The 18700-nt window shown below is 41.0% G+C and overlaps 1 protein-coding gene across 1 annotated transcript in view; it reads right to left on the reverse strand.

Annotated features, from left to right (window-relative positions):
* Positions 1 to 18700, reverse strand: part of egfra (epidermal growth factor receptor a (erythroblastic leukemia viral (v-erb-b) oncogene homolog, avian)) — a 42881-nt gene extending 24181 nt beyond the window's left edge. Inside the window, exon 1 of the mRNA XM_071490821.1 lies at positions 18351 to 18700. Within this exon, the coding sequence (XP_071346922.1) occupies positions 18351 to 18429 (79 nt within the window). The 5' untranslated portion in view covers positions 18430 to 18700. The remainder of the gene's footprint in view (positions 1 to 18350) is intronic.

Below are 18700 nucleotides of genomic sequence, written 5' to 3' on the forward strand. Positions count from 1 at the left end.
GTCATAAAAGGTTGCACAACTTGCAAACCACCCTTCTACCTGCACAGACACACACCAGCAGGTGAGTAAAAGAATAAGCAGATCGGAAATTACTGGGAGCCCTGTTTTTTCCACCCCATCTGATTCAAATTTGACTCATCAAACATTAAAAACTCAGTTTACGGTCTGCTTTAATGGAAGGGAGTGGCCTGCAGAGACGTAACTGATACCATGACAAAGACTAATTACCCATTGCTTCACTTCCTCCAGCTGTATTGTCGTCACAAAATGTCCAGAGGAGAACTCTAGGAGCAAGGAGTGGCAGGTCTGCTATACTATATCTCTGTGTCAGTGCTGTATGCATGTGTGTGTGGGCTGTGTGTGACTATGCAACACTTGAGCTGTATAAAACATTCCCTGGATTGCCTTGCGCTGATCAGCACCCAGGCAGAGCTGGACAAAAGACTTGATAAACCCGATCATTAGTCATCTAAGCTTGTTGCTATGTGCGGTTGCATATAGCTCTTTTTATGTTTACTTGGGGACTAGTGTTGGAAGTCAAGGGTGTGTGGGTAGATATTTGTTTCTTGAGGCTATGGGATCTGTGCGACTACAGAAAAAGAAACTGTTTAAGCTTATTATGTGAGATAATTAGCTCATTGGTCAGGTCCAATAGAAGTGTTTGCCAACACAGAAAATAAGATGCATTTCTCTTTGACTTTCAAAATACCACATTGATGTTGAGAGCTCACATGCTACTGTTACAGAGAAGTAGTAGTAGTAGAACCTGTATTTCTCCCCAAGATGGAAAGGTTACACAAATCTTACCATTCAGTGTTTAAAGGTTCCTTTAAAATATAGTGCCTCTCAAAATATGAACTTATAAGCTTTCCAAAAGTAGCATTTATAAAGGGCCCCTGCATTGGATTGCATATATGCTATGTGCATATGTCACTTTATTTATACATCATGTTTTTTTACCTTGCCCTATGTTATATGTTAACTTTATTATTATTTATTATATTGTCTTTGATGCTGCCTTGATTGACATTGTAATTTCGTTGTACTGGCTCTGCTTGTATAATGACAATAAACTGAATTGAACTGAACTGAACTGAATGCAAAGCATTAGTATTATTAAGTCCATCTCCATTATGATGTGAGCACCAAAGTGTAAAATAGAAGCTTCTTTGAACTTTGGAGCTTAAAAACCTATTTGACAGAGAAAAGTGGAGTGAATCCAGGGTAAAAAACCAAAGTCACAGCAGACAAAACTTACAGTAAACACGTTAGACATTTTAACTAAACATGGTAAGATCAAATGTATACTGTTACCAAAACTGCTAAAAACCAACCAAAGCAAAAGGGGTCAAATTCTGCCATAAATTCACATTTTGAGGTCTCATTTACATATTTGGATGAAACTTTGTATTTTTCTTTCCATGGGAGGAAACAGTGAATGTCCACATATGCAAACCAAACTTCCCTGGGACATTGCAACAGCTTCTCAAACCCATCTAATGGTTTCCTTTGGCACACTGAGCCGTCTACTATATGTTTAAATCATCCTGCTTTATACCTTTTTACAGAGAACAGAAATGGCCCTGCCGCATTCGCTTCCTCTCATTCACTACCTGCAATTCAATTTCGCTGTGTCCAGAGTCTGATGATTGCATTATCTGAAAACTTATACATAATTAAAGGGAAGTAACAACGCTAACTGACATGACTTGTTTATTTCTCTCTCCAAGTCAACAGCATTACGGCAAAGTCCCTTATGTAACTCAATCTGCAGTGTTCCTCTGCTGATAACAAATCGATGTCAAGATTAATTCCCTTATTTAGAGGTAAATTATGGTTAACCCCCTCATATGTCTCTGCAGACAGTAAGAGGAGGAAAAAATACCATCAGCTTTCATTGGCCTTGTAGTTTAGAGTAGGGTGCTCCTTGGAGTTGCACATACTCAGATTTCCAGATTTCAGGGAAGCATAAATCTCCCAAAAGCTCACTTGCAGTGACAAAAAAAGCCACTTCCTTGATTCTTTCTGTGCAATCAGCTCATACTTCCTACTCCTATATTTTCTTAGTGGCTGAGGTTCAGGATTAGGGATCAAATGTCATATAAGGGCAAAACCAGCAGTACAAGTAGACATATGTGCATTCTGTGGTGGTGTACTATATTCATATAAACACACTTTGTAGTTCAGACTTTTCCTGATATCCTTCCTTTGCGTGGGAGATGCATCAATCCCTTAGAGAAAACATCTTGGGGCCTCAGAAAAGAAAAAAGGGGCCAGAGGATACCCCCCCACTTTCCCTCCCTATCCCCAGTGAATGCAACAACACAGGCCCCTCTGACATCTCAGGAAGTTGATCTTTGCACAGGGTCAGTTTCATACGGCTACCCCGTGATGCTGAACCAGATGGTAGCTGATTGTCATCTCCAGGGGAGGAGGACAAGGGGATGGTCTAAATCCAGCATAATGTACTATTGGAAAAAGAGAACTGATGGAAAGGAAGTGAGAGAAAAAAAAAAGTTAAAGAGAAGAAAAAAGGAGAGTAAGGAGTGGTTTGCGGTTTAACTAACCAAAGTGGTGGATGTAACAGCCGGCTGTGGGGTCAAACTGTGGAGAGGGGGTGTAAAGCCTCACACTTGATGTATGAACATGTCTGACCTTTCCCTGAAGGCAATAACAAAAGGGGACAAACCTTGAAGCATCCAGCTGTAGAACACAAGCAGATGAGGCGTCCCAATGAATATATCACGTGTCCTCTAAACAGTTCCACCCTCTGTGACGACACAGGCTGGCCCTGCCTTCAGCGCAGTTAGTGAAGTTTAGTCTGTTAAAAGCTCAGCAAAGTGACCAAATAAAGACCAAAAAGGCCCATGTTTACTCTCCCTCCTGAAGAGTGCAGTCAGTGAGACACTCCAGATACCTGCGGCTGGGCCCATCATAATGTTTACTCTCCACCTCAGTGTGAGGAAACTGTGGATTTAGGTTCTGCACAAACACAGGAATACAGTATGTATACTCTCAGTCCTGCATACTGTGATCAGCATTTCTAAGGCGTGTAAATTAGTCCACAACAATGCCACGTCTACGAACCAGAACCAGTGTAGACTTTTAAAGCAATTTAATCCTTAAATTCAAATTAAGAGAGAACATTGTTAAAGTGTCAATTCAACCAAATTACAAAAACAAACATAAAAACACACATTTTTTTCATTTACTTCCAAGGGTATCCAACCATTTTATTAGTTTTGGTTTTATTTGCCCAAGTTTTAAGATATTTGCCAAGATTTCTTTCTGTTGTCTCCACAATACAATTGCAGAGAACTGTTTTTTTTTTAATGTTCACGTAATAAAAAAAAATGATTCAACAGAATCATCTCTAACTGGAAACACTGCCCCTTTTACTCTAGATGATTCACAGACCTTACTGTCAACGCTTTTCATGGGAACTGGTTCTTCGGTAAGAAGCAGTTCCAATAAAAACTGTTATGTAGATTATCCAAATTAACAGACAAAAAAAGTGTTGGTAAAGTAATGTATCACTCAACCCTGAAGTTCACCTTCGCAACAAAGAAGTTCTGATGAACCTATTGCTCACTGCCTGTCCAGCATCACATGGCAGTAAAAGGTGAACATGGTGACGCCTTTTGCTGTCAGGGAATCAGACACTTCCCTCTGGAAGTAAAGGAAACCAATTTGCCAGATAATCTGAAACTCAACATCAAATAAGTACTAATGTTGTTCCTTCTCAACTGCATGTTTAAATAGGCAACAGGCCAACAGGGTAACATGTTTGCAATAACAACTTTATAAAGTGATAACACACACCAGTACACTTTGTGATTCATGTGATTATCCGATCAGCCGGCCATGTGGCAGCAGCACAATGCATTAAATCAAACAGACACAGAGCTTCAGTTGCTGTTCACATCAAACATCAGAATGTAAGCTCAGTGACTTTGGCCGTGGCATGATTGTTGGTGTCAGATGGGCTGGCTTGAGCATTTCTGAAACTGCTGATCTCCTGGCATTTTCATACGTAACAGTATGTAGAGTTCACTCTAGATCTTCACAAATCTGCAGTGATGATGTGATGCAGTCACTTCAACATGTAAGGAAAGTTTCCAACATCTTGTGGAATCGACGCCACAAAGAGTTGAGCCTGTTTTGAGAGTAAAGGGAGGCTTTACCCAATATTAGTATGGTGTTCCGAATAAAGTGCTTTATGGGTATATATGGGCTTATATCATCATATTGGCATTGATTGGCATTTGTCAATGTTGTGTTTACAGTTTGTTGCACTGACTTCAGGTGGCCATTCCATTCATATCTATTGTATTGGCTTGGAGACCGTTACTAATAATACCAAAACTATTTGAATGGCTACCACAGTCAATAAGTAAGAAAATATGTTTTTGTTTTTTTGTAAATTCAAGAACCAACTCTTTAATTTAGAAAGCTATTCATTTGTTACATAGTTAGTGGCTCAGAGAGAGAATTTTTTATCACATTCATTCTGGTTATTGTTTAAGCTTCTGATGTGAATAATCAACATACTGGCCATTTATCTCAATAGTCGATGTATTCATTAGCCAATAGCGATATCCGTGACAGAAGAGACACATAAACCATAAATGATAGAAGATGCATTGGTAAAGGCATAAATTACTGGGCCCCCAGTTGATTTATTGGAGTTAGTTAAACACAGCTGTGCTCCTATTACTCTCCAGCTGTGACCAACACATGAGGGGCCTAACATGATGGCCCAAATAATCAAGCAATACACATCATTAGTCAGACAATTTTCCCACATGCCCTGTTGGAAAGTCCATCAGTGCTCTCTGTAGGGGCACCAAACAATCCCACTCCTGTTACCCAGATCTCACACGACCTCCGTTAGCCCAGGCCCCATTTAAATGCCAATAATGCACCCACCATTCTCCTGAAATGTTCCAACATTCAACCCACTTCCTCTTTAACGTCCAGACATTCTCCCTATTGAAGCCCATTCTAGCCAAGACAACCCCCACCCCACCACCACCTCCCGTCTTTTTTTTTCCTCCTTCTCCTTCCCTGTTAAAACTATACTCCTCTTCAATCCCACAGGAAGCCCAAAAGGAAGACGGGAGAGGGAGTGGGCGGCGAGCACACTGCTGCTAACTCACTTCTCTATGCGTACCCCCCCCCCATCCACCAACCGCCACTGAGCTATGCCTGGACAAGAGGAGCAGAGGAAGAGAGGCAAAGGCAACAACAACCACAAGCGAAGAAACCCACACATTTCACACATCATTCCGGCAGGAGAGAGCAGCTGTGATTCGGGAATCCCCTGTTGGTTTAAGCATTCCCAGCGTAGAGCAGCAGGCCCAGGTTGGAGCACATCAACAGAGAGGACAGATAACTCTCACTCACTGGACTCCTCACTTCATCTAAACAAAGGAGATAGACGCTCTTTGAGGCAGCCTTTCTGCTTAAGGGTTTCTTATTTTTAGCCCAATTGCTGACAGGCTCATTTCTGTGTAGGTCTAACCACGGCTTCACAGCGCTGGCTGCCAACAACTCAGTTACTGCCTTACTCATGTCTCTCCCAACTCTGCCCCACTGAAGTCTTCGGAGAGAGATCCCATAAAAGGAATATTTCCCAAAAGCCCCGGGGTCTGCGTTAGTAAGCTCTACTCTGTTGCTCAGTCCTTACTCACCATTGCAACCTCTGCTTTACACATCAGCAAACCCTTAAATCCACTGATGAGCTGTTTCTTCCTCATCCACACTGGCAGAGGGCAGAAGTCAGGGACAAATGGACCTTGGGGAATTAGTTTGTACAGCCGAGGAGCTCTCATAATTTTCAACACTGTGAAAGGGTATTTTGTTACATGTTGCGTTGTACTCGCCAAAAGCATGACCAATTTAATTAGTGCAAGAAAGCTTAGAAAAATTTAGCTATGTCTTCCTGATGACACATCAAACTGAAATGTCTGAAATGCAACAGGGGTGCCACTGCCAAGTACTTGGGGCCCCCGAGTGCTCGGTTATAATCTTCAGAGTATTTTCAGAACATTTCCGTCTCCACCGTAGTAGTGTGAACAGCAAGGACTGAGAGAAAATGGTGCTAGTTTTTCATCAAACACCTCTCCCACAAGCTCACAGCTCAGATTTCATCCATTGTTAACATGCGTGGCGTTATCCTGTTCCTGACAAGAAAAGCACATCACATATGGTTAACAAAGCTCCACAACAATGCGTTAGCTTGTTTTAGATGATTATGACTGAGGAGGGTGGTTGTTTCAAGGCCGCCCCCTCACTACAGAGACACAGAGGGGCGTTTGCACAACCAAAGGCCTGACTGCTTTGCGTCAGCCATCAAAGGCATTAGACTTGGCAGGCTAGGACCTTTCCTCGCTATCAGCTACACTACTGAACACAAGGACCCTGGCTCAGAATCACTGTGTATGAAATGATGGACTACTACGATGACAACTCCAGAGAGTGGACAATCAGCGTACAAGCAAAACCTCTCCAATATTATGGTTGTTCAATGCCCAACCCTGGGGAAAAAGACAAAAATCAGCTTCCTTCCTTCCTTCCTTCTCATAACTACGTATTGTAGACAGGAAATAAAGCCATCTTTAATGGAATAATTGCCCGACATTACATTACTCAAATATTGTTAGATTGAAAGTTCATTCTTCTTACTGGATGAAACAGTCTCACCACTAGGTCCATTTTGTAGCTGTTGTAGAGCTTTCAATGATGTCATACTATCTTCCTCTCCATGTGGTGATATTGTTTTGTCAGCTTCTTTTTCCAAAGTCAAGAATAAACTTTCAGTCTCAACTTTTGAGGCAAATGGATGCGAAAACCTTCAAGTGCTCAAAAAAAACCCCAACAAAAAAAAACAAACAAATAAAATATAGATCTGGGCAACCATGCAAACTCCAATCTGTGATACAATTGAAAGCTCCAGAACAGCTACTAAATGGACCTTGTGGTGAGATTGTTTTGTAAAATACTATTTAAGAGTCAAAATTTACTTGTAACCATAACTTTTTAAGCCAGCATTGTCACGAGGTCTTTAAAGTGTTCAGAAAGGACATTAAACATTTATAACTAGGAAAATCTTCCATGGAAGATGTGTGATATGATCAAAAGCTCCAAAACTCCCCCCTAAATGGACCTTGTGGTGAGATTGTTTTGCCCATTACAAACATGCTCAGCAGATGTAATGATGTTTCCATCTCCAAATCCTGGATCTCATTTCAGAGGTTTTTCAATCGACCAAGAGGTGCCAAGGATTTATAACCCAGGATAAATCTTGGACAGTTTGGACAGATGCAGAAGACATCACAGCATAAATAGTATCCAAAATGCTGACTTACTAAGCCAGAATAACAATCAGAAGAAAAGGAAAAGGCTGTTTCCGCTGCCAGTCTAACATGCATATTTCAAATACCTCCTGCTTGACTGGGTAAAGAAATCAAATTCAGTGGGCTGTTTACGTGTCCTTTGACCTCAACGGTTTGGTTGGTTTGGCTTAGAGTATTTTTTTAATCTTATGGCAGCCTGATTATTGCAATAATACCTGGATAAAAACCAAACAAGTGGATTCATATTAAAAAATCTCAGTCTGCCTCCTAATCAGCTCAGGAAGAGGTTGTTGATGTAGGGGATATACTGCAGGTCCAGAGGCCTAATCCTTACTGATTGGCACCAGTCCAACTATGCACTCCAGGGTATTTCTACGAGGGAACACATTCTAGCCACATATCTATGAAGCTGAAGTGGTTTGTTATGAAAATGAAATGAGAGAGCAGTAGATACTGATCACTTATCAGTGATGCTTTAAGTGTCATGGGGCTGTAATATGATGCAGAGCATGGGATAATACTTAAAATATATATCTTTCTCTAATGGTAATTGGAAATCTTGCATTAAGAGGGTCAGTTCCACCTTTTTTATGGAAGGAAACATTGCAGTGAAGCAAGCAAAATTCCTTTTTTTTTTCTTTTTACAGGCCTCTGGCTTCAATTATGAAAACATGTGGTAATGAAGATGTTTCGCTCAAAGTCCCACTAGGAAATTAATTCTGAGCTCAACGAAGCATTGGTGTTGTTGAAACTTACTAGGCAATTAGAAAAGGCAGTGCACAAGGGGTGTTGTGTTTAGTGGATGTTACGTTTTAGCGCTCCGGGAGTTAAACAAATCACAGATCATCTCTGTAGCCGAGCCTTGCCACCACTACCATATTATGAACAATGCTGTCATCTTGTCTATAAATGGCCGGGGTGAAATACGTTTTACAACGCTCATGAATCCCTGAGAGGTGATGCTGGCTTGTAAAATGCCGGAACCACGGCAGGAGAGGGGCTGACATCTTTCTTTTTCTTCTCTAACACATCCCAACATAATACACTGCCAGCAGCCCTTTATCATCGTTGTCGTAATTCAGACAGAGATATGCCTCTACTTTACTAGTCTATGAAGAAATGGACCTTTCAGCATGTACAAAACTACAGATTAAACATTTATGAACTATGATTTTAGCCTCACTGGCAGCATATCTCCAGACCGAAATATCTCAACTACTGTAGGACGGATTGCAACAAAATTTGGTACAGATATGCATGGTGTCCAGTGGTTATTGGATAGACTACCATTAAAAATTCATGCCGCTCTCAGCATGAAATGTAATAACTTTGTGGATCGTTTATCATTTCATCTGATACCAACAGGTCAATAATTTGTGACCAAACACCTGCCAAACTAATGACATTTCCCATCAGCCTCACCTGTACTTCGTGTTTGGAGCTAATCAGCAAATGCTTAGCTACTGAGATGATGGCCACAGTGAATAGACAATAGCAATCAGTTTAAAGAAGAATGGTGGCTGAGTACAAAATCCCAGAGGTGCTAGTGTGGCTGAGAGCTTGTGTCTTGTCTTGTCACCATTTCAAAGCATAAAGGTATTTTCCTCCACTCATATTTATATGTAGGATTATTTGCCCTGATTCTATATCATGCTCAAAGATAATGAAATGGATTCTGTTACCCTCAGAGTCTTTATAACCTCTAGCCAACAGGGGTGCTTTTCTCCAAACTGTTGACACAGGGCTGTAAAGTCATGTCTACATGGCAAGTTAAGGTCAAGGAAGACAGATAAGCCTGTGTCAAAGAAGTCCCAAATAAAGAACCTTTTGTCCAAAGACTTAGCGGCTTCTGTGGAAAGAAGAGAAAGTTTGGTCTACACATGAGCCACAGGGGCTGGATGTGAATTCATTTGTCTCATGCACTTTTCCTTTTCTTTGTATATACTTCTCACTTGTGTCTGTTCTCCCATTATCTTATTTGGAGCCCCACCGCCCACTCATGCATATTGGCTAATTTTCCGCCTTTCAAACATTTTCTGTGGGAGACACTCCTATTAGGGAGCCCAAGGAAACCTACCACAATAGGCACTACTGTACGCAGAGAATTCAAGCTTTGCACTCTGCAACTTGTCAATACCAGGCCCATTCAAAGATGTGACAAGGGGTCTAGACTAGAATAAACCTGCAGGCAGTACAGGTTTCAGTTAACAAATGATTCTGCATGTCTGCATGTGTTTGCTTTGCTTGTGAGAAACTTTGCTCTCTGAAAGTAAATTCCTAGTTTAATAAGCTATTTTACTCTTCATGCTGACATCCAAGTGCTGTTGAATGCACAATAAAAGCCTACAAACTCACTGGAGTTGTGTTTCTTTTCCTTGAAGGGGATACAGTAAATAGCAGAGTTTTTGAAGACCAAACTAGACAAACCTCCTTCTGTTTCTATTTGACTAGTTATTACTCGCCACTACTACCTTTTCAATAAACACTGGAAAGTTATATATAGGCTTGACTGACACTCCAACACGCCCTTGCAATGAAGCATGTAATGCCTTAATAACATTGGCAAAGAAAACACTTTTTCATCGGTAGCTGAGCACTGAAAAATATCAGACAAGCCTGATCAGGATCCCCTTGAAAGGCATAAATGATTATGTATAATTATCTATCTATAAGTAGATGTAGTTTTTGAAGTTAACATTGTCACCCACACCCTAAGTGATGTAGTCAGCTGCAGTAAATTCAAGTCAAGTGAACCTGAACATTTTACATCGGTGACCCTTACACGTTCTCCATTGTTTACAGATGAGAGCATGGAGTAAAACCTTTAGACCAATAGACTGGAGCCAATACAATCTAATGGCAAATAGCCTAATGCTTCAGGTTAAGGCTGTTAAAGAGCTCCGACATCCTTTTAATCAGGATGTGAGGCAGGAAGGCCCCCCTCTTTACACAGCAAAGGGGATTTGAAATTAAACATCCTGGATTTCCATCTCAATCGCCTTTGACAAATGCAGGAATTCATTTACAAAAATTGGATAAATTAACCATCATGCACCACAAGGTCCAAACCACTAACAGTGACTCACAGCTTAAAATGCACCATTTAGTTTACTAGGGCAAATGGACCACACAGGAAGAGGCTAAATGTATTAGGGAAGTGAGCTTCAGAGATCAGCCACCACCCTTCAACCAATGCTTTCTTCAGAAATATTCTGAGATGGAGACTTGCTGGTGAAGCTATTGTTCTCATCCCTGTGGGGGATTCCTCTTTTGGGCGAGTACTGTTTGAAGCATTGCTCCTCAGAATGACCTGGAGGTCATTAGAGAAGATGCCACACCTACAGGAGTTCTTCGGGATAATTGTGAGAGACGCTCAAGCGAAGCAGCAGCAACTAGAGGGAACAGCTCGAGGCCTCTTTGATGAACGATTAAGAGAGGGCACAAGCTCTCAAAGATCTTACTCCATGCTTCTGATGTTTGTTTGTGTATCCTTGACTTTCCTGTTTTTCTCCCCTGCTTTGATTTCCTTTGATCCGTGCAACACCCCGTCCAAGTCGTCTACATCTTTAACATCTGATATGTGACATGAGGATCCATACAGCTCAGAGCTGAATACAAATAAAGCAGCTATTTGCCCCGAAGAAAAAAAGGCCTCAGACAGTCTGTTCACTGTCCCTCTGAACTGAAATTAGTTGAGCTGCAAATTTCTCTTGAGCAGGGTTTGCAGTGTGTTGAGCCATGGTTTTCATCCAAGCTGAAAGCCTCCGGGATGGAAACATGTTCGGTGCCCACTTTCCATCTTTACCTTCACTACTGGAGCTGACTTACTGTTTCAGCCTGTTCCAGCCTGACAAGACACATTCAAAAGCTGCTTTGTCAAACATATGAAAAACATGAAATTCCCTCATAAAAGAAATTCATTGGTAAGAAATGTTTCAGTGTACAATACATGATACACAATAAAATATGATGCCAAATATATCCCTGCCAATGAAAAGACAAAATTATTTCCTGTATTTTAACCCATAAATTGAGCTAAAACTATTTTTACACTATTTTTCCTAAGTTATCTGTCCAGTGTGAACCTGACTTCAAAAAACTACTGTTAAAATAAAGTTCATACAGCAATAACAGGTTTCTTTTAATTTGCTTAATATACTATATCCAGTATATCTTGTTTTTGTTCTAATCTTCGTATAAATACATGTACCAAAACACATTTATAGAACATAAACTTTTCAACACACCAACTGTATCTTAATACAAGTTAATTAGGGTTTCAACTAACATTTTTTTATATTATCAATTAATCTCCAAAGTATTTGTTATTCATTGTTCATTCATTGCTCATCCACTGTATTCATTATTTGTCGCATCTGCATCAGGCTCAGCCCCGGCCACACCCCCTGCAAACGCTAACACAGATCTCCCTCTCCTGAGTATTGATCACCTGCATCTGGAGCTCATTATCTCCTGCACCTGTTGCACTACCCTATATACACCGGCTCCCTTCCCTTCACTCCTTGTCTGGCCGTGTCGGTGTTCACTTCGAACAACAGACTCACCCTCCGCTCCTAGATCTCCAGTGTTTGCTCCTGTGTCTGATTTTTGGACCTTGTTTCCTGAATTTCTAGTGTTTGCTCCCGTGTTTGTTTTTTTGGACACTAGTTACCTGTATCTCCTGTGTTTGACCCTGTGCCTGTTTTCGTTTTGGACTCTTAATAAACACTTTGCCTGCTGGTCCCTCTACTTGTGTCTGTGCCTAGAGTCTGTGACCTTATTCAAATATTCATCATATTTTCATTGGTTGGCCAATAAAATATCAGAAAAAATTGTATCGTCAAACCAACAGTGCAAAACCCAAAGATATTGAATTTACTGAGACAGATAATTACAGCCGAGAAGCTGGAGTGTTGTGTATTTTTTTTTTTAATGAATTTAAAGATGACAATCTACTTTAAAAAATGACAATTAATGGTTTCCTTAAATAGTCTCAGATTTATTTTTTGTTGATCAACTAACTGAATAATTCTTTAGTTCTCCCTGAAGCTATGTGTCACTTACACAAAAATGTATGTTGTTTCATTCGGTTGCCCATTTGACAGATATATTAAGCCCATCCCTTACTCATAAACACTACTAATGAACTGTCAATATATTCTGCATCCCTAACAAAATCAGAATTATTAGCGATTATAAGTTCATGTGTTTTCACAAAGCAGGGCTAAAACTTTGCCCTGAAGGCAAAATAAGAAAATCAGACAAACTTCTGACGGCAACACCCCCTCAAGTAAGATCGGCTTCAAGAGATAGACATACTTAGGCTCAATTACTTCACTGGAGCTGTGGCCTCTTTCCCCTTTTAACACGACAATGCGCCTGATGAGATGGGAAGATATCAGAGGGCCTTTTTTCCAACTTGAATTCCTGGGTCTCTTTCCACTGGAGACTCCATGCACAGCCAGTGGATCATGGAAAGGCCATAAATGCAGTGGATGACTTTGTCACCATGTACAAAGAAAGAACGCCAATCTGCTCAATGAGTAACCACATTCACTCACTTATTCCATGCTGTGTTCTCAGTGGATGTATACAAACTACAGAATGGAAATGAGTAGCTGCAGCAACAACACTACAAACACTGGTTTACTTCGAATGGGAGGCCAGATGAAGAGCTTTTCATAATGAATGTCAGTCACGTAGCAGGCAGCATTTCTTAACACATTTAATACTTTAGAACACTAATGCACAATAGATTTACTGTATGCAGATTGTTAAAAGTAAGAAGAAGAAGGAGAAGAAGAACAAAGCTGCTTCACTTCTGTGTTCCCTCACGATGACACACGTCTAGCCTCCGGTGCGTCTGCTGCATGCCACAGAGCTCGGCCACTCTACAAAAGTATCAGTGCAGCCAGATAACCTGCTCGCTACAGAGGCACTATTGTCCCCGAGTGAAACCAAAATCCTGCACCTCGCCAGCAGCTCTCTAAAATCTCTACCGCTCAGACACGGTGCAGTTTATCAAAGCGGGGAGGGAGGGTTTCGAGAAATTATCCTCCAACTCCCACGGCCTGAACTTGAAAAAAGCCATATTTCCAACAATGCCTGCAGCAGATGGAAGTCTGGGAAGGTCGTCAGAGGACCAGCAAGACTCAGCAGCAGCAGCAGCAGTAGTAACAACAGGGCCACTCTGAACCCTAAAACGCAGACTGGAGATTCTAAGATTACACAGGATCATAACCTATATTTCACTACCGACATCCATCTAATCCCAGAGAGTGGGCTTTAATGAAAAGAAAAGGCATGGTTTTCTGAAAGTGATGGAAAAAAACAGATGACTGATGAGGGAATCTGGCTTGTTAGAATCCAACACAACGCAGAGGGAAAAGCACTTACTCAGAATGCTGAAATGCACTGCAGGAGTAAAAATTTTGTCATGATTCAGCTCAACTTTTGCAGGTGTGCGAGCACATTTAGGAGCCGGACTTCACCTACATATACAGTATATTATCTTTCAATCCCATTCTGTTGAGAACTTGAATAACCCATTACCTCTGGAAAACCATATTGGTATAAGCGGGTTATCCTGTGCCCAAAGTCATCTGGGGAGCCTCGTATTAGGGATTAAGGATTTGGCCGTCAACATGCCCCTGAGATTAGTTGGATCTTTCACAGGTTAACTCACAACCCAGTTAAAGAGGCTCTCAGGCAGGTTCGCCTCATATCTGCACACTACCACTAAAGGTAGAAGAGTTTAGAAATATTTCAGCATGCAATTAAAATATTCATCATCACCTCTCCAGTACAAAACAAAGCAGTCAAATTGATTCTCAGAGCATTTAACATTTCATCTGGGAAATAAATCAGCAGAGTTATTGCTTGTGGTTGGCTGCTGGCTGAAGCTGTGGGCATTATTTACAACCTTTCTGCAGATGATGACAGTTAATAAACTGAGCATGGCAGCAGATGGGACAAAGAGCTTTTCTATTATTCAGCAGGTCCTGTCTGACTCCCACAGAAGCCATCACACCTTGCTCGGCTGTCGCTGAGCGGAGTCAAGTGACAGGTGGGCTTCCTGTGGGACAGGCTGATATCACTGCTGGGTTCGTTATCAAAACTCAAATTCATTTCTTTCCCATAAAAGAACTGCAGCTTAAAATGGGCTGTTCGATGTGGTAAAATGACCACCTGGTTGTTTATTCCACAAATATGATTATCATTTATTAACTTTGGGCAGATGTAACACTATGAAGAGCAGGAAAAATCTGCAAATTTTACACTAAACTCTGATATTGTAGCATCATGGATAGACGTCCACTTTTTTAACCCCACAAACTAATGTAGTTATTCGGTAATGTCCCTGCAGACATGCAGCTGGCCACTAATGTTGCTAAACACTGACATTTGGTTGAATGAAGGTTAATGGTATTGATATTTTATTGGTTTTAAGTTGTGTTTTAAAATATCCAAAATTCAACGTCTTCCTAATGTTTCTTGCCCACAGCATTGTGAGCAAACCCAATGTCTGCTAAATGTCACAATGTCACTTAGCCAACGGTGGGTTTGAGGTCAACCCTATTATAATTTCCAACCCAAATTTAACATATGCCCGATGTTAGAGTCGTTAGAATCCAACGTCTTTCTGATGTTACATTGACGTCTGGTGATTGCTGCTTCTTGGCCTTGGAAGTAATACTTGATTACCACTGTAGGTTGTGAACTAGTGAGCCGGACATGCCAGTCCTTACACTTTTTTGAGTAAGGACTGGCAAACACAGGTTTTGAAAGAAAAAAGATGAAGACTATAGTTTTTGATTGGACAATCACTCTGTAGACGAGGGATTAATTGAACTGCCAATTGAAAAATGATGAATTACTGAGTGTGTTAATGTGTGTACATATTTCTCTCCACTAATGGTTTTGTAACTGTATCTGTGAGTAACACTGTTAATGCGACCATGAGGCGTTCTCTCTCTTCAGCTCATTAATCCATCAATGGTGAAAGTGTTTCTACTTTTCAGACAAATGTACAGTATATGGAACAAAGGTTTATTTTCCATCCAATGCTCACATCAATTTCAAGTTTTTCTCAACTTGAAAATCTTTTGCCACTTCCAAGTGTAAACAGCTGGCCAGATGTTCTCATTTACCTCCTAGCAACACAAACACTTGTGGGTCAAACAGAGTTTGCTAAATTAGATTGAACAGTCAGCCTGAAAACCATGTATCTTCCCATTTGGTGATTTTAAAATAAGTCAAAGGATTACATGCTCCTTTGTGGGCTGAGAAAATTATCCGTCTTCTTAAGGCTCATAAAACCCTTAGAAACCCCTTTGGATTATCTCAGAAATGTATTGCCACTAAGCTCAGAACAAGCTTGTATTTATTCTTGTTTTGACATTTTAACTACTTGTAAATTTTTTTGTTGACTTTAAAACTTTAAGAAAATTAAATATAACTTATTCATACGTCTATATTTAGGTGGCCAGACAGCTGACATCATGTAGGCACGTACACTCAGCATCTACAATCTTTAATTATCCTGCCAGACAGGAAAATAACACCTCTGATTTTCAAAATAAAAGCAATGTCATTTTCCAAATCCAGTCTCAATAGACTTACAATTATTGTTGTGTTTTTACAGATAAGGCTCCAAATGCCACTAAGACATGATCAGTCCATCCAACAATTGTGTTCAGGCCCCTTTCAGACAGTCATACAGTTTATCTCAATCATCAAACCGACACTCAAAAAAAAAAAAAAAAAACTATTTCAAGAAGTCAATGTATAATCATTAAGGAATACCCTCTGCTATACTGGGTTTCATTTTGAGTTAATGGATAAACCTACAGCAAACTGGATGGTACAATTCCAACAACACATGGTGCCACCCTCCAGCAACTCTTTCTTTAATCAATGACAAAAATGAATTCATGTGTTAATCGTGTTCATCAAGATACAAAACAACCCACGTCTCCATGCAATTGTTATTTGGCTTTTTTTAGTTTGTAGATTTGATGCCAGAAGAACATAACTGGAATTTGACATCTTGTTCAAATCAAGTTGGACTGTTATGGACACTGTGTGCTAGCAAAACCTGGTGTGCCACAAACAGAACATCTGTCTCAGCCCCTGGCCCAAAACAAAACAAAAACCAACAACAATGACAACAACAACAACAACTACTCCGACTGTCAGACCATATGGTGGAGCTCACATTTCCCTGGAAATGAAAACTGGATCAGTCGCAAAAATGTAACAGTTATTAAACCAAATTGAACTGCATACCATAACTGTCATTACAGCTGCTCATTTCTAATCTTCTCGGGTCTTAATAAAATTCCCAGTTCCTTATTTACTGTGGGAGACTTGCTGCTGCATGAAATGTGTGCTTGTCTAGTTTGTTTAGAAGCCCAGAAATATTTAGGGACTCTGTCTTTTTGGCTCACAAACACTTTTGATTTGTTATGGTTCTGAGAAAAGCAGCACTGGCTGTTATTTGTCGGAGCAGACGGGAAAGATGCAACTTGCACGTGCGCTGCTCGCAACAAACGCACTGCGCTTATCTGCTTATAAGGAGGAACAACAGTGCAACGAGTGTGGACAATGATGATTCATGAGAATAGGAAGTTAAAGTGATTAGGGAGTAAAGTGATACTCCTGGTCACTTTCTCTCCTGACATCTGGCCTTTGTAAAGTCCGAGTCAGTCAAACTGTCTGTGAATATTTTCAAGCTTTTACTTTTACACTAACATTATAATTTCACCACTGAGATACAGGATCTTTTCTGGGTTTGTTTTTCTGTCATATCTACGTTAAATATTGATATGGGCTGTACCGGGGAGTCCATTTAAAGAGTCTAAAATTTCAGCTATTAAAACAAAAAGACATCATTTGTGAAAGATTTGGGAAAACAGCATTGCAGTAACAGTCAAAACACAGCCATGTCATTAAAAGCTACGAGTTGTTTGACCTTAACGTCAGGGCCAAAAGAAAAAAGAATCCAGGAACCTGTTCGTGCTGCTTTCATACTCTCAGCAGTCCGCACCACACTTTCCAGACTCTCTGCTTTGTGCATATCTGCATCATTTGTGTGGGTCAAATGAAGTGACCGTCCTCGCGTTTTGATCTAATTTTCCTTCGAGGACCAGATGCGAGAGCTGCACACATGCACCAGTCTCCTGTGATGCCAGAGGATGCTTAAAATACATAGAAATACATGTGAACAGCTGAGAGGGCTACAGAGGTGGAGGCGGTTCTCAGATGAGAAAATATGGCAATGTCAGTGACTGCTGTAAAGTTTTGAGTATATGAGGAAAAGTTACAAAATGCATCAAATGTGCTTTTAGTGTGTTTCAAGGTGACAGCATGCCCCAGTTTTAATTCTATTTTTCGCCTGCTGACAGATCACACACTTGCACGGAGCACCCACGACAGAAATCCTGACACAATCTTCACCAAAAAAAAAAATTACATCAAGGGACAAGAAAATCAAGCACGCCAATGAATTGCACAATCCACATCCCCTCCCTTGCATCATCATCATTATCATCATCATCATCTTCAATGTGGTGCAAATTTGCGTACTTGGGTCATCTCTTCCCGCACAGGATGCGTCAGAGCTGCGTATTTGCGCAGTTCACTGATTAGCCGATCGACTGTTCCTCACCTGTACTTGGTTATCAATAACTATCCCAACATCGCTAGTGAAGGCTTCACTTTCCCGGAGCCTCTGTCTGTCTGTCTGTGTGTGTGTGTGTGTGTGTGTAGCTCTAACCGGGAGGTCACAGGCTGAACAGCGAGACTGTGAGAAACTTTTCTCCCACGCCGGATCAAGTTTCTCTGCGGTTTTGGTTATTTGTGAGCGGGTCTGAGATTTCTTTTCTGCGACATTTACGTAAAACGCTGGACCAGCAAAGCGGAAAACGAAAGCCTTCTCACCATTACAGCCCAGCGACGTAGCCTACATGTTGTAATAGCTCCCTGACATACCTTTCCTTTCCGCCAGAACGCAGGAGCCCAGGCAGAGCAGAGAGGTGAGACTGATCCACTTCAGAAAACGGGTTGCCATCGTGGTTTTGAAGCTCCTGGTGAGAAGGTGTCATTCCATGCCAACGGGACGCGATATTCCGCTTTTATGAAACTTCAGGTTTTTCTCGTTTGGTGAGAGACTCTTCCTCGTCTGGGAAAGTCAAACTTTGACTGCTCCTCCTCCTCGCAGATATCTCCAGCAGTCCGAGCCCAAGCGGAGAGGACAAACTACTGGCTGCTCTGACGTCAGTAGGAGGGAGGATAGATGCGCCTCTCAGAGCGCTCAGGTAGAGGAGAGGAGACTCATCCGG

This window comes from Trachinotus anak, unplaced genomic scaffold (genome assembly GCF_046630095.1).
Source record: "Trachinotus anak isolate AG129_WGS33_773 ecotype Australia unplaced genomic scaffold, CSIRO_AGI_Tana_v1 ptg000012l, whole genome shotgun sequence".
NCBI classification, from domain to species: domain Eukaryota; kingdom Metazoa; phylum Chordata; class Actinopteri; order Carangiformes; family Carangidae; genus Trachinotus; species Trachinotus anak.